Raw genomic sequence first — 21,050 nt, forward strand, 5'->3', positions numbered from 1 at the left:
TTCGGCTTGGGTTCTGCATCTATTGATTGGCTCAGGCTGGTCATTTGTGGGACTGCAGGGGTAACACACCAACAAACAGCAGAGAACTTGAACTTCATGATGCAGGACAGCTAGACTCCCTGACTTAACAAATATCCACCTCACACTGAGCAGTGTGTTCCATGGTACACTGAGCCAGACTTATGCTGCAGGAGGCTAGGAGAGGGACGAGGGTGCTGGAAAGAGGCAATCGATTAACAGTAACATTGAACAGGGGGTTGGAGTCAATCATGCTCCCAGTCCATGGCACACCATCACCATTGGGCAAGACCCTGCTATTTTTTACTGTGATATTTTTCCTTTCCTCACCCAGTTCCTCTCCTAATCCCTGCCTCTGAGTATGCAACTAGCCATTCCAATCTATATGATATAAAATTTAAACCAGTGGTTCTCAACCTCGGCAATTTCCCCACCCCTGCCCCATCAGGGGACACTTGGGAATGTTTGGAGAAATTTTTGGTTGACACAACTGAAGGGTGCTGACTGGTATCTAGTAGAGAGAGGCCAGGGGTGCTGCTGAGCATCTTGCAATGTGTAGCCCAGCCCCCTACCATAAAGAACTACGTAGCCCCAAACGTGAATGTTGCCAAGGGTGAGAGCTATTGGATGTCTATAATATTGTTTGGGGGTCTGATATTTAAAAATTTTTTTTTCTTTATTTATTTTTAGAGAGAGAGGAAGGGAAAGGGAGAGAGAGATAGAAACATCGATGAGAGAGAACATCGATTGGATGCCTCCTGCACACCCCCCACTGGGAGTTTGGCCCACAACCTGGGCATGTGCATGAGTCGATGCTCAACCACTGAGCCACACCGGCTGGGCTGGGGGTTCTAATTTTTAATGTACATAAATAGTTAGAGATATAGATCTGATTCAGTTTCTTACTTTTTTCTTTTATCTATCTATCTATCTATCTATCTATCTATCTATCTATCTATCTATCTATCATCTATCTATCTATCTATCTATCTATCTATCTATCTATCTATCTTTAACATCTTTTTATGTTGCTGCTCATAAGTTTAGTTCGTTCCTCTCTGACTGGGGCATTGTTCCCATCGCACTCATCTACCACACGCCTCCTCCGGGGGGCAGGCTGGCCCAATCCCTGCTCTTCGAAACAGCCGAGCTGAGCATCCTCCCTCCCTGCGGGGCCTGTGCCATCTGTGCAGCCCGCGCGAGGGAGTCACTTGCTGGGAGTAAGCATATACTTCACTGGGTTCACTCCTGCCGTGCTGCTCCCCAGTTTGCCCTCCCCCAGCTCGGCATGAGCGTCTCCATCCCCCCACGTCCTCCGAGCTTGGTCTGTCTGTCTCATTTTGCAAATTTGTGGCTATGAAGTGATATCTTTTGATTGTTATCTCTATTTCTTTGACTTCAAGGTAGGTTGAACAGCTCTTCATCTACTAGGAAGTCATTAGATTTTCTCCCTCCATGAATTGCCTGATCATGTGCTCACTATTTTTTTCTGCCGGGCTTTCTGCTGGTTGTGTGGTCGCTTGTCTTCCTCCACCTTGTGGATACGGATCTTTGTGGGGTTGGATGTGGCAGATGACTTCTCCCGGGCTGTCAGCAATCTACCGACTTTTACCTACGGTATACTTTCTTGAACAGAAATCCTTTATTTTCTAAAAAGGAAATCTACATATTGTTTAAAAAATCTTTTCCGACTCAAAGGTGTTACATGTTCTCCCACATTTTCTCCTCCCGGCCTCGCAGTTCCAGCTTTCACAGTTATGTCTTCAGTTCGTTTGGGATTTTTTAAAAGAAAGGATGGGGCGGGGTATAGATTGGAGCTTATTTTTCTATAGCTGGTTAGCTAATTTCCTAACTCTACTAAAGATTCCATTCTCAGTCCAACTGATTCTATTTATTATTTTGGTCTTTTTGATTTGTGATGACACTATCATACACCCAATTTCCATGTGTATCTGGTCTGCTCCATTGTTTTCCTTTGAACCTTTTGTTTATTCCTGTGTCACCACCCCCACTCTGTTACTGTGGCTTTGTAGTATAATAATATTTAGTAGGTCAGCACTCTCTCTTCTGTTTTTCAGACTTTCTTTAGCTAGGCACGAACTGACATCCTTCCGAACAAAATTTAAAATCAGTTTGTCAGTTTCTTAAAAAGTCAGAACTTTGGTTGAAATATCACTCAATTTACAGATTAATTTCAAGGAAATTAACATTCATATATTGTTATTCTATCCATGAACACAGTATATTGCTTTATTTATATCTTCTTCAAAATACTTTTAAAGTTTAAAATTTTCTTGGTAAAGATCTAATGAGTTTATTGTTGGGTCATTACTAGGCATTTTAGAATTGCATTGTTATTGTAAATGACATATTTAATTTACAATATATTTTATTAAATATTTATCTTTAATGGTATTATTTAATATTTTATTTTTCTGTTACTTATTGCTGGTGTAGAAAACACTACTGTTTTAACTTAAAAAAAAAAATTTTTTTTTCCTAATCCTCACCTGATGACATTTTTGCATTTATCTTCATATAGAGCAGGAGGGAGGGAGAGAAGAACATCAATGTGAGAGTGACACATCGAGTGGTTGCCACCCACATGACCCCAACTGGGGCAGGGGACAAACTGCAACTGAGGTACATGCCCTTAGTGGGGATTGAACCTGGGACTCTCCCGTCCACAGGCCGACACTCTAACCGCTGAGCCAAACTGGCCAGGGCTTAACTGACATTTTATTCTGAAAGTTTTGGGACTCCAAATGATTCACACTTTGGCATCTCTTTCTACCAAAATGTGGAAATACTACCACCTCCTCAGCTCCTAGAGGCTTGGCAGTGATTAGACAAGAAATGGATTGGGGGATCTCTCTCAGACTTGTCATAACAAAGCCATTAAGAATAAAGACCCTGGCTGGTTTGGCTCAGCAGTTAGAGCGTCGGTCTGAAGACCAAAGAGTCATGTGTTCAATTCTGCTCAAGGGCACATACCGTGGTTGCAGTTCAGTCCCCTGCCCTGGTCAGGTTTGTGCAGGAGGCAACCAATCAATGTGTCTCTCTCACATCGATGTTCCTCTCTCTCTCTCTCTCTCTCCCTCTCCCTGCTTCCCTCCCTATCATTCTATCTGAAAGTCGATGGAAATATATCTTCAGGTGATGATTTAAAAAAAGAAGAAGAATGAAGAGAGGGAAGTGCGAACCATGGATTGTAAAGGCAGACACCCAAGTGGGTCAGGTGTAGAGCAGCAGGGCACGGTGGGGACTGCGGCAACCGGAAAGCACAGGTTCTCTCCAAAGGAGCAGACCTCCTCAGCTCGGCGAGTTCTTGCTGTGCAGCAATAAAAGCCCAGTTCTTTCGCATCCCAAAAATGTTTAGGAGACACCCCAAATCCTTGATTATAAGATGTTAGCAACTAATTCAAATTTTAAAAAATATTTGATGGGCCAATGAAATCATATTTGTTGACTAGATTTGTTTCACAATCTACTGGTCTGCACCCCTGATCTAAGAATGTCCCGAGTGGAGGGTACAGTAGGGAAGTAACTAAATATTGCCTCTGGACCCCTGGACCCCTTCTTTTCATTCCTTTTTTCCTTCCCCCCTACCTCATGCTACCATCACTGAGAGGGCTCTCTCAGCCAGCTTGGACAGCAGCCTTATGGGACTGAGCTTATAACTTGAGGAGCAAAGAGAGAGATCGAGGCTTGAGAGGTATGGGCTGGACACAGATCACATAGCTTGAGAATTCCCAAAAGAACAGGAGCATGAGCCAGAACGTGAATGGGTGGGCATTCTACCAGCTTCGTGGGAAGTGGGTTGGTGCTGGAACCACCCCAGCTCTTTCTGGCATCACCTGGAGATGAGCATGTTCAGACAACTGTCGGGTCAGATGTCTCCACGAGTCCATTTTCTGGACCTGAACCAGTGTCTCATGGTGTCTTAGGTTGGTGTTATGAGCTGAATTGTTTCCTCCCCAAATTCATATGTTGAAGCCCCAACCCTCAGTATCTCAAAATGTGATTGTATTTGGAGGCAGAGCCTTTAAAATGAGGTCGTTAGAGTGGGCCTTGATCCAATATGAGTGGTGTCCTTATTAGAGGAAGAGATTAGGACACAGACATACCCAGAAGGAAGACCCTGTGAAGATACAGAAAGAGAGCCACCTACAAGCAAAGGAGAGAGCCCTCAGAAGAAGCCAACCCTGCTGACACCTTGGTCTTAGACCTCCAGTGTCCAAAACTGTAAGGAGATACGTTTCTGTAGGCTGAGCCACCCAGCGATGGCAGCTCTAGCAGACTACGAGAGTTGTAGACTCTGAGGTGGGGTGTGTGTTTAGATTTGTGGGAGCGGTGTCAGGAAGTCCTCTATGAAAACAAGTAAGGCAGAATTGGGCAGAGGGAAAAATGGACTACAGTGAAGCCACACCAGGTGGAATTCTGGAGCTGAGACGGCTCTCCAGGGCCATTCCAAAGTGAGGAGAGGGACCTCTGGTTTTGCACATGGCTCTTTCTCAAGGTGAAGTGGGAGGTGAAAGGGCCGCCCCCTAGCCCTACTCCCCCCCCCCCCCTGTCAGGGAACATTTGGCAATGTTTGGAGATATATTTGGCTGCCACAACTGGGGGATTGGGGACCAGTGGGGGGAGGGGGGAGGAGCTGTGCACCATTGACATCTAGTAGGTAGAGACCAGGGCAACAAGGAGCCATCCAGCCCCAAATGTCAATAGTAGGAGACTGGGAAAGCCTGCCCTACATCAACAAGCCTATCAGCTGTTCTTACAAGGATGGAACCTTGGGCAGCTCCCTGCAGCCGATGGTGATTCCCACAAGGGCTGTGGCAGTGAGTGCCCGCAGCCTACGTTCCTAGCAACTCAGGAACGGTGTGTGGGCATGAAGGGAGAATCTAGGCAGAGCAGAGCCCCTGCCTGGCCCCCCGGAATTCCCTTCCTCATAAGAGTAACAATCACATTCAGGGCACTGACCTGGAAGTTTTACAAACGTTATCTCATTTGAGCCCCATGAAAAGCCTGAGAGGTGAATGTTATTACCCCCATTTTATAAAACAACAATCTGAGACTCAGAGGGTTAATTACTCACCCAGGGTTACCGAGCTAGGAAGTTACAGAACCAGAACCTGAATCTAGGGCTTCAAAGTCTGGCTCACTCACAAGCAGGAAGGATACGCTTTGCTATCGAACAAGGGTACACACAGGAGAAAGGACACACTGCAAACTTAGCCCAGATCGATAGGAATCCCGCCTCAGTGCAGCCAGAAGCCCCGAAACAAGGTCTGATCCTGTGCAAACATCAGGGTCGGACCCTGAGCTGGGATTCCTGGAGCGCAGCCAGCGGTCAGGGGTTACCAGAAATAACCCCTCTCCTAAGGAGGGCTGTGTTTGTTTTGCCTCCTGAGGAGAATGCGTGAACCCGAGGACTGTGTACAATGACAACAGTAACTATGAAAAAGAAAAGATCAAACAAAACACTTCCTGGGAGTCAATGGTATAAAAATAATTTTTATTTACTAGTGTAAATAAAGTAGTGCAAAGAGTAGTTTGGACCCACAATATTGCATTACTGATTTATTTGCATTACCATCTTAGCAGCATACAGCCTGCTCTTCCTCTCCCTCTGTCTCCCGTGTGCGTGGGCATACACGCACACACACACCCCTACGTGGACTCAGGCAGGCATAAGGGGTGGGGATGACTGAGAACTAAAGGCTTTTTTCCTGCACATCCCACTGCTGCCAGTCTATTCTAACGGGTAATTCGTGAAGAAGGCTACACTTAAATACTAAGAATTTTCTAAATGTTACATTATGGACTGCAATTGAAAAGTGAGCAATGTCCAACAATGCCACTGAATGATTCGGAAGCACGATGACCCCAGGAAAATTCAAGGAGAAAATGTAAACCAATTCACACAGCCATCGCCGCCCCTGCGCTTGCAGACATAACCTATTTATTTCAAGGCGCCTTAGAACTGCTGGGTGTTGGAAGTCAAATTGAAATCTGTTGATTGGACTTCGAGGAGCAGGGCTGTGGCCAACACATGTACTGGAATATTATCTAACCTGTAGAAAAGTCACAATTTTCTGTTATAAATAAAAGGGAATGAACAAGGGTCTAAGATTCTTAAACTACGTCCCAGTATATAAGGATTCAGATATGTTGCAGGGTGAACTATGATTCTGAGTCAGCAGGAACAGACATCATTAGTGACCCAGCTACCTCCCCAACATACCCCTATGATCAGGATGTTCCTTGTATTTGTTTGAATGTCTTTAGTACCACTGTCTGGTCTGGGTACTTCTTTGTAATTTGATTAAAAAAAAAAAAAAAAAGACACCAAGTGCAAAATTTGCATCCAGTTGACAAGACATTTAAGGTGTTTATCAGTACAATGCCCTGGTCCCAGCTTTCCAATACCACCCGTTGAAAGGATTCTGTCTCAACGGGAGAAACCTGGAGTGCACGGTTCACCCACGTGGCTCTGGGTTATTAGTGACTGTGGGCTGGTCCTGAGCAGAGGCATCGTCAGCTGGAGTCACAGCTGGACTTGCATCGGGAGTGGTGGGGTCTGGCGAGGCCCCGGCTGGTGTTAGATGGAAACCGTTGGCTGCAGAGACACACACACAACAGGCGGTTGGTATTCACAGCAGTGCGTGCAGGGCACACAACCACACCTAGACCCCAGCAAGCCAGGACATGCTTCCAACTAGACAAGCAACTTTGGGCCCATTATTGAAGTTCTTTAGACTTTAGTGTCCCCCTCTCTGAAATGGCAGATGGAATAGATATACAGAGATTTCTGCCCGGCCAGTGTGGCTCAGTGGCTGAGGGTCGACCCATGCACCAAGAGATCGCTGGTTGGATTCCCGGTCAGGGCACATGCCCAGGTTGTGGGCCTGATCCCCAGTGGGGGGCATGCAGGAGGCGGCCAATCGGTGTTCTCTCTCATTGATGTTTCTATCTCTCTTTCTCCTCGCTTCCTCTCTCTCTAATATCAATTTGAAAAGTTAAAAAAAAAAAAGATTTCTGATGGTCCCAGAATCCTGGGACTCTAACTTCTGCAGTTATGCTGTGACTTCCAGGTAAATATTTTAATGGAAAAAAGAAAAACTCTCTGGCAGTTGTTTCTTGTGGGCACATCTCTTTCCCCCCTGGTGCTGAAGCAACGCAATCTATGGATTATACCAATCAATTAGAAGCCCTGGCCAGTTTGGCTCAGTGGTTGAGCGTCGGCCTGCAGACCAGAGTCCTGGGTTCGGTTCCCATTAGGGGCACATACCACCAAAAAAAAAAAAATCAATAAAAACATATTTGCCCTGGCCGGTTTGGCTCAGCAGGTAGAGCGTCGGCCTGCGGTCCAGAGAAAGAGAGAAAGAGTGTTGGTTTTATTTACATTCTTACTCCATTTGGATGATATCTCAAACTTAGTTTAAATTATTTTATTTAAATAAATATATTTAAGTTTTGGAAAACGTAATATACTAGGTTTAATTATTTATCAATCTCCCTGTAGGTAGGCAGTTGGACCACCATAAATGTTAGGGAGGCTTATAGCGTTCTCTACTTTAGCCCTAGCTGGTTTGGCTCAGCAGTTATAGCATCAACCCCAAGGATCACGGGTTCGATTCTGGTCAAGAGACACACTGATTGGTTGCCTCCTGCATGACCCCAACCAGGGTTGGGGATCGAACCTGCAACCCAGGTTCTTGACCAGGAATTGAACCACTGAGCCAAACTGGCCAGGGCTTGAGCAAGCTTTTTCACCATGTTGAGCTGGAGTTTCTTCCTCTGTGAAATAGGGTAGTGGTCTGTTTGCAGGGATTCGGGACAGGTGGCCAGCACAATGGCCAGAGCTGTGCAAACAACTGCTGGGCTGCTTTTAAGCAGAGATCTTAATTAAGCTCAGGAATCCTGGAGTCTTAGTTTTCAGTCGGTGGGACCATTTTTTAAAACAATCTTTGTTGTTGAGAGTATTACAGATGTCCCCCCATGTTTCCTCCATTGCCCCCTCCACCTGGTTCCCACCCCACCCCAGGCCTTCATTGCAGTATTTTCTGCGTCCATGGGCAATACATACATGCATGTAAGTTCTTTGTTTAATCTCTTCCCAGAACTATTTTCAAAGGTTCCCAAATGTCCATCCTGAAATGTACTGACGTTAAGAAATGCTACCATAGCCCTGGCCAGTTTGGCTCAGCAGCTAGAGCATCTGCCCATGGACTGAAGGGTCTTGGGTTCAATTCTCGGTCAAGGGCATGTACCTGGGTTGCAGGTTTGATCCTCAGCCCCATCAGGGTTGTGCGGGAGGCAACCAATCGATGTGTCTCTCTCACATTGATGTTTCTCTCCCCCCTCTCTCTCTCCCTTCCACTCTATCCAAAAATAAATGGAAAGATATCCTTGGGTGAGGATTAACAAAAACAACAAACAAACAAAAGAAATGCCACTATATGTTAGCAATCCGACTTCTAGAAAAACCTTTTAAGAGTTGCACCTCTAAGTACATCTGGTCATCTCCAAGAAATTCAACAGTGGGCTCCAAAGCCTCTGGCTTTTCAGGCTACATAAAGCAGTTCTCCTAAGAATCCGTTCAATACTTACAGGAGATCTTGTGAATCCAGAGACTGTTCTGTAAGATCAGGACAGTGGCGAGGTGGGGATCTAGGGTGTTACATAATGATGTGGCATTTCTAGATTAAAGCCATCAGTGTGGCAGGTGATCTAACCGTGGCAGGGAGCAGGAGGCCCAGGGATGCAGTATAAAGACCATTGGCTGGAGTCCAGAGACTTGATCTGGTCAAATCTAATTTATTTACCACTAACAGATGACTCTGGGGTAGATACTGAATGGCAGACATTCCATTTGTAAATGAATCTCGTAGCTTGGTTTCCTCATCTGTGAATAGAGGGGCTTCGATCAGATGGCCCAGGACCCCCTTGGGCCCTCCAATTGATCTCTCTGATGATCTCTGAGGAAGTTAATGGAGTACTAAGGCATGCACTTTTCCTTTTCAAGCTCAGGGAAATGTTTAAATCACCATGGTAACAAGATAAATCAGCAATCAGTTTTCTGATTAAAACAAGAAAGTGCCAATGTGTACACGTAGGAGGAATGCATAATCAGCATGGCCGCCATTTCAGTCTTCTTGTCAGAGGGTCACAAAAACGCTCGTGTGTCCACAGCAAGCTTGTCATTGCCCACACGAGAAGGACTTCTCCCTGCCTGCAGTGGGTCACTGGACAGCCCCCCTCAGCTCTGCATCTTTCAAGTGGCCTCTTTTTCCGCGCTCACCTGAAACGCGAGCTAACTGGATTACTGGACTAGAATCAAGGTGGCCGGGAACATAAGCGTGTTGTTTAAAAAACTACCGAGTCTATTCCAGAGCCAAACAGAAGTGATTTCTGGAGCACTGCTGCGCAGGGGACGGTTTTCCGTACATTAGTGACAACGGTCACGAGCTGGCCCTGCGTGGTGCACACAGGCCCACGGGCTCGGTGTGGCTCTGTTTCTGTATGGCCACCATCTGAGAATGGCTTCTCCATTTTTAAATGATGAGACAAAAATTAAAAAAAGAGCAATATGTCATGGCATGTGAAAAACATATGAGATTCAAATGTTCATATCCATAGTCAAGTTTAAAAAATTATTTATTTATTTTTTTAATCCTCAACCGAGGACATTTTTCCATTTTTTGTTCAGATAGAGCGGGAGGGAGAGAGAGGAAGAGAGAGAGGGAAACATCGATGTGAAGGGACACATCGAGTGGCTGCCACCCGCACGACCAACCAGGGCCGGGGACAAACTGCAACCGAGGTACGTGCCCTTAGCGGGAACCGAACCCGGGTCTCTCTGGACTGCAGGCCGATGCTCCAACTGCTGAGCCAAACCGGCCAGGGCGATTTTTTTTTTTTTTTTTAAAGAGAGAGAAAGGGAGAGGGAGAGAGAGAGAAACATCGATCAGATGGAACCTGCAACCCCGGCATGCGCCCTGACCGGGAGTCAGACTGGGACCTATACTCAGTCCACTGAGCCACACCGGCTGGGTCATAGTCAAGTTTTGTTGGCCACCAGCCTCACCGTTTTTTTTTCAATGGCTGCTTTTGTACTTGGAAGGGAAGCTGAGTCATTGCAACAGAGACGGCCCTCAAAGCCCCACATTTATTTTCCAGCCCTTTACAGGAAAGCTTGCCTGCCCCTGTTGTGGGACATGGTAGGAAAAACATCTGCTTGCCCGTTGACCAGATGGGAGCATTAGAAAAGGAGAATGGGCCAGTTTGGCTCAGCGGTTGAGCATCGGCCTGCGGACCAGAGAGTCCCAGGTTTGGTTCCTGCTAGGGGTACGTACCACAAAAAAAAAAATTATCAACCAGGTATATTGCCCTGGCCGGTTTTGCTCAGTGGTTAGAGCGTTGGCCTGCGGTCCAGAGAGACCTGGGTTCAGTTCCCGCTAAGGGCACGTACCTCGGTTGCAGTTTGTCCCCGGCCTAGGTTGGGTCATGCGGGTGGCAGCCACTCGATGTGTCCCTTTTACGTTGATGTTTCTCTCTCTCTCCCTCCCTCCCACTCTATCTGAACAGAATATGGAAAACTGTCCTCGGGTGAGGATTAAAAAAGAAAAAGAAAAGGAGAATGTGAGGGGCTGTACTGGGTATGTGCTGAGACAGTAGGATGCCTGCAGTGACGGGCGGGAGGGGTGCTGCGGGGGGCCCTGGCAACCCCGGGCTCTGAAGAATGTCTGGCCCACTTCCTTTGGGCCGCTCAGGGTCCAGTACAAATGTGATCCGTGTCATTTAAATATTTCCTGGGTGGAGACACTGGGAGGCGCCACGGGTAATGAGAGAGGAGAAAAGTGAAACCTCACCATTAAATCTGATTTTAATTTAAGGCTAAGGCTTCTTCCACGAGCACCACGTTTTGTGACATTTCACTAAAATTTTAGTAGAAACCTCATCAACTGGAAATGTACAGGACAGGAAAAGGGGAGGAAAAGGTTTAATTACTCTTGTTTGTATCTTCTTCTGTATACTAGGCCAACCACGTAGGCAGAAAGGATGAGTTGGTTTAAAGGACGAATGTTTCGAGTAGGCTGCCATCGGTTCAGGTTACCTAGTGGCGCCGAGCTTGCCAGTCTTGCTCGGTACCGTGTACGCCATTTGGGCGCCAAGTTCACACTCACACTGGTAGGGCGGGACTCTTTCTTTGAAATGGCCAGTTACATTTTCTCCCCTCTTCTTCCCGTTACCTTCCTTCGGGTAGCCAGCCAGGCTCCGTGTCTTTTTTTTTTTTTTTTGTCCAGGGGAGATTTGTGGCAGGGTAGAAATGGAGATGGTTCTAGACATACTTTGCTTTGGGATTTTTTGATTTTTTTCTACAGCCTGAGTCCATTAAGGCAATTACGCTTGGCGTCCGATGGGGAGGGGAGAGGAAGAGCGCTTTAGAGGCAGTGGAGCAGGACGGAGCTTCTGGAGCCTGGGAAAGTGGCCGAGCCTGGCTGTGGGTTGTCCCATCCGCGAAGCCCTCACCTTGCACCTTCTGCCACCTGAGACAGGAAGACTTGGGGGGAAGGCTAATGGTGTCAGCTTTGGCAAAGGTGATGGGGCTCCTAGGTGACCCAGAACCTGCAAAACCAACGGACCTGGAGGGACAGTGTAGCCCCTGGGGCATTGTGCATGTTCTTCCAGGCTTGTGACCATGCGTGTTCCTAATGTCACCTAAGACCCAGGGACCTTTGCGCTACCCTGGGAGGGGTCAGCTCCAAGAAGGACTGAGCTGCCCGTGGAATGGAAGCTAAGCGTCAAAAATAAGTCCCCTGACGAGAACTAAAAGAGGTGTGCAATATCTGTGTACTCGTTTTGGTGCCTTTGATAGACTCGTCAATCCCTTTGTTCAGATGCCTTAAACAGCATTTGATGTTTTGGGAAGAGACTAACAACAGAAAAGCATGCTAGGCTCTGGTAACTGTGGGTGCGATGCCACTAACCCCAAACTCAAGAGCAGGTGGCATGCCTCTGGGACACTACTCCCGAGAGCTGCCATTTGCAGGGTTCTAAGCACTTTAGATCCTGTTCTCTCAACTAGAACAGGAGGTGGTGGTACTATGTCCTCTGTTTTACAGAAGGAGAAACCGAGGCACGGAGAGCTCGCCGCCCAAGGTCACACAGCTAGCGGCAGGCCCGTCGCAGCAGCCTGAGCCCCGGGTCCGTGCCATTAGCTGCAGCCGTGTGCCGGCAGCTTCTGCGCCCGGGACGATGTAATGTGGCGAATGCAGTGAGGCGTTGAGTATAAATCACGGAGGATATAAACTCAGGGGGAAAATGAAGGTAGTTGGAGCTGAACACAAAATGGATGGACAGCTCAATTTAAAGGTTCGACCATAAATCACTAATTTTTAAAAACAACTGACTGGAAAAATGCAAATCATGAAATGACAAAGTTCCCTACCTGACAGCACAATCCTACACAAAGCCACGGAAGGCAGGCCCCCAACTCCGAAAGCAGCCCCCCTCCATTGCTCTGCTTGCTTCACGACGCCATGGCTACCGCCAGCATCTGCACCATCCTCCCCCTTCCCACGGGGCAGGCCCTGGGACCTTGCACGGGCTCGCAGGGGAAACACCAGTGGTAAAAGCTTTGCCCTCTGAGGGGCTCCTTGCAGTGGCCTCTCCGCTCTCCTCCCCTCTATCACCTCCACCCCAGTGCCCCATCGCTGATTTCAGAGTTATTGACATATCTGCACTTATGCTGACAATCTGAAACATGAAAATAATTTACTATATATTTTAAATCAACCTTAGTTCTAACAGGGCTGGTAGGCATCACTATGGTGCACATTTTGGAAGTTGTTTTCTTTTTTTACGTCTAGGCCCTTATGACTCAAAGTGTTGTCCATGGGACAGCAGTGTGGACATCACCCGAAAGCCTGTGGAGATGGTGAATCTCAGGCCCATCGAGGACCTACCGAATCAGAAGCTGCCTCTAACAAGCTCCCCGGGTGTCTGGTGTGCACATTCAGTTAAAGAAGCACTGGGCTAGAATCTACATATTGAAAAAGATATTATTAAGATATCTAGTTTCTTTTTACTTCCCCTTTATATTGGTGGTAGGGCATTTTTAAAAACTCTGTGTGCAGGCAGGTTAATTATCATTCATTTCAGGTTACCAAAAATGTGCTGCAAAATATTTCTTCTGTAAGGGGACGACAGGTCGGAGACACGGGATAATGACTGTTTTAAAGTAGGATGAGTCTGGAAAAGATTAAAGTTCTGCTGCCCCACACCCTTTCGGGGACTTTATTTTGTGATTAAGGGGCAGCCACTTCATCCTTTTGGCCTCGATTCTTCAGAAACTTAAATTATTTTTAAGATCCCATGCAGGCTTCTCTGAGGCTGGTCAACAGGAAGGGAGGGACGTCAAGGAAGAAGCAACAGTGAGAGTTTGCAAACAACGAAGAAAATGTGTGGAGGAGCCGAGGGCGCCCAGGAAGGGTCGTGCACGGAAGGGCCGACGGACAGGGAGGCCGAGTGTGGAGGGACTGATGACGAAGACACAGGAAAGGAAAAAGCCACGACTTCGGATCGAAGCAATTCCAGCAGCCCATGAATTTTCATGACTACCAGCTGGCATAAAATCATAAAGACAATTTCCAGCTCCTCTAATGGAACTGCATTTGTAATAATCATAACAATATTTCTACAGAGTAAAAATGACAAAGACCATTTGAAATGGAAAACACTGACAAGATGCAAAATAAATGGCAACAAATTTTGGGACGGGACAGAATTTGCATGAGGAACATTTATAGGCTGGCAGTCACTGGGCCCCAAACCTGGGAGGGCTTTGGGTGAGGGGTCCCTGCTAACCTCCTCGGGTAACTCAGAGGGAAATGATTCTGTATTTTACCAGAAGCCTCTCGTAGCAGTGACTTCTGTTTCACCATCAAACCTGAGGTGAAATGTGCTCCTTTCTCTTTTCATTGTTTGCAACATAAATAATGGCTGTGCGAAGGCTCAAATGCCATGTCCAGTCCTAATGTGTCCATTTGTAAATGTCCCTGTCGGTCTTCGTGAGTGATTATGTCCCTTTTTTCAGCCGTCCTAGAGGGTGGAAAACTACAACCCTCCATGAGACGTTTGCAAATCTGAATCCCTTACTAGGTGCGAGATCACAGATAACAGGTCCTCCTCTGACTCAACCTATGATCTAATGGGAGATAACAGTAATAGCTAATATTTACGGAGAGGGTTTTATATGCCAGATAAATATAATAGCTAAGATTTAACTACAGCAGTCATTTGGTCAGTGTCCTGGATATTTTTTTTTCTTTCACTACATCCCTTTGACATGCCTGAGAAGTAGCTACTATTATAACCTCATTTTACTGACAAGAAATTGGAGGATCAGGAAGGTGAAATAACTCGTCATCAGTCACACAGCTAATAAGTAGTTAAGCCTGGACTCAGGTGACGGACGCGTCCATCTCCTTAACTACTGCCCTGCATTAGCGCAGAAGAATAATAGTAACTAGTGGAAACCACACCAAAATAAATGTACACTTTACATCCCTCTTCGGATCCCCCCTCGGCATCCATGTGGCCTGGTATTTTTCATCATCTCAGGTGCTTGGTTATCATCCCATTTGGTTTGCTGTCCTCTGATGGCACAGGCAGAACAACCCTTCCTGCTGCAGGGGCCTCGGAGCTGGGTTTTAAGGCTCACAGAGGTAGAACTTTGCTAGCAGATATTTACAGTGGGAGAAGGCATTTCAGTCCAATTTCTTAAGCTTCTTATTTTGAAAAAATCTGCTTACTTTGAAAAATAGAATAGTAATTGAGGTCTTCCATCAGCCAGACATTCCGATACATCCCTAGGAGGAAGCCCGCCCCGGGAATGACCATCCTCACAGAAGGAAATAGCACAGCCAAAGGCAGGAGGAGGGAGAGGGGGATTCCCTGGTAAGGGAGATTTTTCTGGCTACATTCTTCTATCGCCCTGGCCTTTTAGGAGTCTTTACCTGAGACAGACTGGAAATACTGCAGAGTCCAGGCAATCAGCACGGACAGCAGGAAGGTTCCCAGGAAGTAGGTCTGCGAACACCAGAGGCGCAGGTCAGGTGACTGAAAGGGGCAGGGACCCCGAGGGCAGGGCTGGCGGAGGTGGCACCTACCAGAGCAGAGTGCAGGACGGCACCCCAGAGGAGCCGGGCGTGAAGGTGGAGCCAGGCCAGGGAGCAGGGGCTCAGGGGCTCCTCGCTGCTGTGGTCCCAGCACCTACAGGCACAGGGCACAGGGCACCTTGACGTGAACGCTGGCGGCATGACCTGCGACCGGCATTTTCAGATCCTCAAACCCACCCCTTCTGCCTGGGGACAAGCAGTCACACTGGAGATGAGATGGTGGAAGAAAGCCAGTGCTCAGGGTTGAGGCCTGTCCTCAAAGTCTAGGATCCTGCCAGAAATCTCAGGAAAAGGACACTCTGTCCTTAATAACAAGCCGACAGGTCCCTGAAGCATGGGGGCTGCCAGAGAAATGCTTCTGTCCAAGTGTCCGTCCGAAGTCCGGACGTCAGGGGCCTCCCTATCTTGCAGAAACGCGTGGTCTAATTGGACACCTTATTTTTTCCACTCTTGCGGAAAACCTTGGTCAGCACCTTAACTTCAGATCAAGCTCGTTCTGTATCCTGAGCCTCAGAAACTAGAAGATGGAAGTAAGCTGGGGTCCAGCTGAGTGTTCTCTCTTCAGAACGGAGCCTGAGCGCTTCGTGTAACGAGGGACGTTAAAAAGCTAGAGTCAGGTTAACGTGAACCCCAGGCCAAGGGCACCCAGCTGGATTCCTCCAGATTCCACAGTATTAAAGAGGCTCTGAACTCACCTTTCGTATAGTTCCTGCAGGATGGAGATGTTATTCGAATGGATCGTTGCGTCAATTTCCAAGACATCCAAAATGTGATGTGGGATTATAGCACCTTCCTCAATCAGCAGGGCCAGGTTGAAGAATCCCTGAAAACAAGCCACAAACCAACCTCATCACCTTCTTATAATAAAACCCAGACACATACCCTTCATCAGAATGTAAACTTTTACAACCGCGAGATTTTTTTTTTTTCAGTCCCTGGAGCCAGATGGTTTTGTCATCGTCGTTGATGAATTGTTTCCCTAAATATATGCATCTGAGAAATTTATTTGCAGGAGAACCAGGAGGCTTTCAGAGGATGCTGGGGCCCATCTGCTCGGAAGCCAGTCAACCGGGGATCTGTCCCCTCCTGCTCATTCTCCCGAAACAGAAGCCCCTGGAAAACGTGCTCCTCTGTCACCAACGGAACCAGGACGCCAAGCTGAAGGCCGTGTCCATCACTTACCACTTCGCCCTGGGCCACCATCAGCATGACGGAAATCTAGCCAAATGTTCTTGTAGCTGGGGTGCTGATGACTACATTCTAATGTAGGGAGTCTCTCTCATACACAGAAGAATGGGTAAGTGTTTGCCTCCGCTTTCCTAGGCCAGTGTGGAAAACCTCCTCTCAAAGTTCTCCTTGGCACAGACCTTCCCTCTGGTACATTTCCCTGCGTCTTCCTTCTACATCCTGTGTTTGATCCTTAGGGGTAAGCTCTGCCTCATCAGGCTGTACAGGTCCAGGAAAACAATGTAGGGAGGAGCCTGGCGGTAGAGGTCCTTCATCACGGATGGAAGCCGTCATGCTACCTGGAGGAGATGCACTGTCCATCACGTGGCCAGACGAAGAAATACATAAATGACAGCCGTGTTTAGCATTAGGGCTTTACAAATTTCACTGGAATGCTGCCCTTCAAATAATTCATGGTTATGTTTTAATAACACAGTCTCCTTTTGGACTTTTCCTTTCGGTTGCCACTGACAACAATCTCAATGAGACTCATCACCCGCCTGGGTGTATAACTAGGCTCTCACAAGCATTCTATGCAGTAATCATGATAGAAATAACAGCAGCTTCTCTGGCCAGTGTGGCTCAATTGGCTGGAGCATGGTTCTGTGCACCAGGGTGGGTGGTGGGTTCGATTCCTGGTCAGGGCACACCCCGAGGTTGCGGGTTTGATTCCTGGTCAGGGTATGTGAGGAAGGGTTTGATTTCTGGTCAGGGTATGTGAGGAAGGCAACCGATCAAGGTTTATGTCTCACATCAATGTTTCTCTCTCTCGCTCTCTCTCTCTCTCTCTCCAGTGAAAAAAAGAAAAAGAAAACCTGTCTCTGTGCATCAACGTATATTTTTAAAAATAAAGTAAAATAACAGCAGCTAGCATTTTCTGAGTGCTTGCTCTATGGGAAGCATTGTTCTGTTTTACATATATTCACTTAATCTTCATAACAAATTAAGATAGGTAGTATTATCCTCCCCATGTTATAGATGAGGAAACTGAGGCAGAGAGAGGTTGAGAAATTTGCCCAAGGTCACACAGCTAGAAAGGGGCAGAGCTGGGATTCAGGCAGAAGCAGACAGGGTCGAGTCTCCAGTCTTAACCTCCACATGCTGCCAGATGACCAGTAAACAGCTGGAAGTGTTAAGTATCTTTAAGATACACACACATGCAGAAAATAAAACATTCCGCTATGCTCCGAAAGGAAGGTACTCTTAGAACTTAACGTATTAGAAGAAAAGAAAAAAAAAATTACCTATAAAAATTTTAAGTCTCTGAAGAATATAAAAAATAACAAGATGAAAATAAATGGGAAAACAGACTAGGGGAATATTTATATGCAATGTAATAGCTTAAGGTTCATTCTCTACTAGGCAAATCTATAAAAAAAACTAATTGTGATGTAAATTTTTAAAAGTATCAAAACTTCAATAGATAAACAGGCAAAGAAAAAGCATAGAAAAATTCACATAAAATTATGAAGAGTAAATTATCACAGACAAATATATACAAAAGTGGCCCTCTGCACTAGTAACCAAATATATGCAATTTAAAACAATAAAGAAGTATCAACTTAAAATTGTTCAATTAGCAAAATTAAATCGTGAAAACATCCAGTGCAGACAAGATTTCATTTACCCTCTAACACTTAACCACTGCTTGGTGATATATTAATAGGAAAACGCTTTCAGAAAGCAAATCGGCAATAAACCATTCGAAGGTAGCTGTAAAACCATTTAGATGGTTTGACTTAGTAATTACTATCCCTCAGATTATAAAGAAATTATTCAAAAGGAGATAAAAGATGGAACTATGGAAATGTTCACAGTAGTACTAGCTATAATTAAACACAATAGGAAAGAAAGGACCTTCTCATCTTCCTTCATAGGCTATGATCCCATGAAGGCAAGAATATTGTCTGTGTTTTGAATCTTATGTTCCCACCACTGGGCAGTGTCCCAGACATGTAGGACTGAATAAATGTGCTGAATCAATGATTAAATTAGCAAACAAATAATAAAACGTTTACCAATAAGATAAAGCTTAATAAATTATAGTCTATTAGCTGAATATGGGACAGCAGTTAGGAGTAATAATTACAGGGACGATGCAATAAATGCACATATTCCTACACTTTGTGAAAGTGTGGCATGTGCATTGTAGTTAACATGACAGAGAGACACCTGCCTGTCGCCGGGATTGAAGGGACCATGAAGACATGCAGGAGTAAAGCAAAGCCTCTGCTATGGAGTGGTGGGTGTATCCTTTGATTTTTTTCCCTTTTAAGATTTTTTTTTAGTGTTTTTATAACATTATCTTTCCAACAGTTAAAAATCAGATAGAAAAAAGAAATGGTCCAGATCTAACTTTCAGTATCAATAGATATCATCTAAGGGAGTTTGACTCAAAGCAAATCCTTTTAGCACCAATTTGTATTTCATTCCAGAAGACGTAATAATGGATAGATAATGGCCACTGAGTGTAGTCAGTGCTGGGCCCAGCGCTCTCCATCGAACATCTCATAAACTATAAGGTCGATGTTATTATTCCCAGTTCACAAATGAGAAAACGAAGACTCAGAGATTTAGTGACTTGCCATATATAAATTGCTATAAAGTGATAGAGATAAGGGACTTTAACCCAGGTAAAAAAACCACTCTGATGTAGGACCCCCTGAAAACAAAAAAGATTAAGATAGGGATGAGTTTCCAACGTTTGCTCTGTGATCAAATCCCAAAGAATCACCTGCAACCTGTTGCCTAAAAGGGTAACAACTATTCCAACTTCCATTGTGAAAATGACCCTGACATCCTCACAAGAGAATTCTGATCAGCAAATGTAGAAGGAATGAGAGAACAGAGACTCATCACTAGCACCCCACAGTAATAACTGTTGCAAGATCTATCGAAGGATACTAAAATTAGTAGGTAGCAGTTTGAGGACAAATAGAATAGTTGCAAAGTTGCAAACTCTGTCCCTGAGAGCTATAAATTAGAAAGAGAAAAATATTAGCTTTACAGGGGAGAAACCGCCTTAACCAAGTGACTGAGCTCAACCTCACCGGCAATAAGACATCATGTACGGCTCATAGGACACAATGAGGACACGTCACTGCTGTGTTCTCCTTGCCCCAAATGCACAATCTCAATCTATTCATGAGAAAACAGAAACCAAACCCAAATTGAGGGCCATTCTCCAAAATGCTTCACTCATTAATATTCTTAAAAAGTATCAAGGCCATGAAAAACAAAGAAAGACTGAGCAAGTGTTACAGAATGAAGACTAAAGAAATATGACACTAATGCAGTGTGGGATCCTGGAATGGAAAAAGGACATTAGTGGACAAGCCAGTGAAATCCAAGTAAAGTCTGAAGTATACTTTATGGCGCTGAACCAACGTGGACTTCTCCATTTGATAATGGTATTGTGGTTATGCCAGATATTCCCATTAGGGGAAGCTGGGTAAAGGCTATACAGCAACTCTCTTGTCCTCTTTCTGCTACTTTTCTATAAATCTAAAAAATATCCCAAAATAAGTTTAAAAAAAAATTAATGGAGAGCAAAGTCCTATCACTGAAGTGCTGGCCCAACTACACAAGCAAATCATGTCCATTTTGACCACACTTCGCCAATTTCTTGAGTTTCTACCTGGTGAGTTAGTTGGATGAAATCTGGTAGAAAGACTCCTGGCTTTGGAGCCAGAAGACCTAGGTTTAAACTCTGGCTGCTTCACCTACCCGATGGCTTGGCCTTGAGCAGCGCATCACCCTGTCAGAGTCTTGGTATCCTCTACTATACAATGGGTATGATGATCCCCACCCCCACGAGGCTGCTATGAGAACGGTGTGGGAAATAAGTAGGTGCTCATCAAAGGCTCACCATTATGCTTGGTGGCCTCACAGGGTCTGTGGGAGGGACTTGTAAACACGGATGGGAAGCGCCTTTGTAATCTCTGAAGCACATACGAGGGAGGGCTGGTAAGAACCCCAGGCCTCGCACCCTCACAATGGGCGGCACCAAGAACTCATGTCTGTCGTTGCCGCTGTTTACCTGTGAGTCTCCATCCAGGGCTGCTTGGGCGTACATCTGTACAGACAACTCGAGGTCTTGTGACTGGTTTTGGTGGCCATAGTAGTAAAGGTCTCCCATTTTCAAATATGCTGTGGGACAAAAAGCACCGATGCATTTGTCAAGGGGTTTTATTCCAGACACATCTTAAACGACCGGCCCATTCCCATGATGGAGAGTTTTTCCTACCAGACTCCCAATACAGAACATCTTTAGGTTTTTTTGCTTTTTTTTTCCCCCATGTGTCAGTAGAAAAAAAACAACACATAACACTTTTCTGCTGAGTATCCATATTTCCAGACACATTTTCTTGCTTTGCTTGGTAGCTCTCCTGAATAGATCTATTTGTGGGAATCGCAGCCCAATCAGCCGAGGATTTGGGGGGCACTTTCATTTCACATCTGAAATTTTGCTGCCTGGGTTTGATGACTAAAGGGTATTTCTCTATTTTACTTAAGCTATATATTTTATTTTTCCTCCGAGGGAAAAGTTTTGTTTAAGAAGGTATGTATCACTCAGAAAAACAGAATCCACGTAAGGCAGTTCAAAGAGGGACTTCA

The 21,050-nt window shown here is 45.7% G+C and overlaps 1 protein-coding gene across 1 annotated transcript in view; it reads right to left on the minus strand.

The window, feature by feature from the left end:
* Nucleotides 1–5,583: 5,583 nt before the first annotated feature.
* Nucleotides 5,584–21,050, minus strand: part of SEL1L3 (SEL1L family member 3) — a 104,839-nt gene continuing 89,372 nt past the window's right edge. The window contains exons 20-24 of the mRNA XM_036240545.1: nt 20,473–20,582; nt 15,902–16,029; nt 15,198–15,300; nt 15,045–15,117; nt 5,584–6,640 (exon numbers count right to left, since the gene is read on the minus strand). Of these exons, the coding sequence (XP_036096438.1) occupies nt 6,501–6,640; nt 15,045–15,117; nt 15,198–15,300; nt 15,902–16,029; nt 20,473–20,582 (554 nt within the window). The 3' untranslated portion in view covers nt 5,584–6,500. The remainder of the gene's footprint in view (nt 6,641–15,044; nt 15,118–15,197; nt 15,301–15,901; nt 16,030–20,472; nt 20,583–21,050) is intronic.

The sequence above is a fragment of the Molossus molossus genome, unplaced genomic scaffold (genome assembly GCF_014108415.1).
Source record: "Molossus molossus isolate mMolMol1 unplaced genomic scaffold, mMolMol1.p scaffold_m16_p_1, whole genome shotgun sequence".
NCBI classification, from domain to species: domain Eukaryota; kingdom Metazoa; phylum Chordata; class Mammalia; order Chiroptera; family Molossidae; genus Molossus; species Molossus molossus.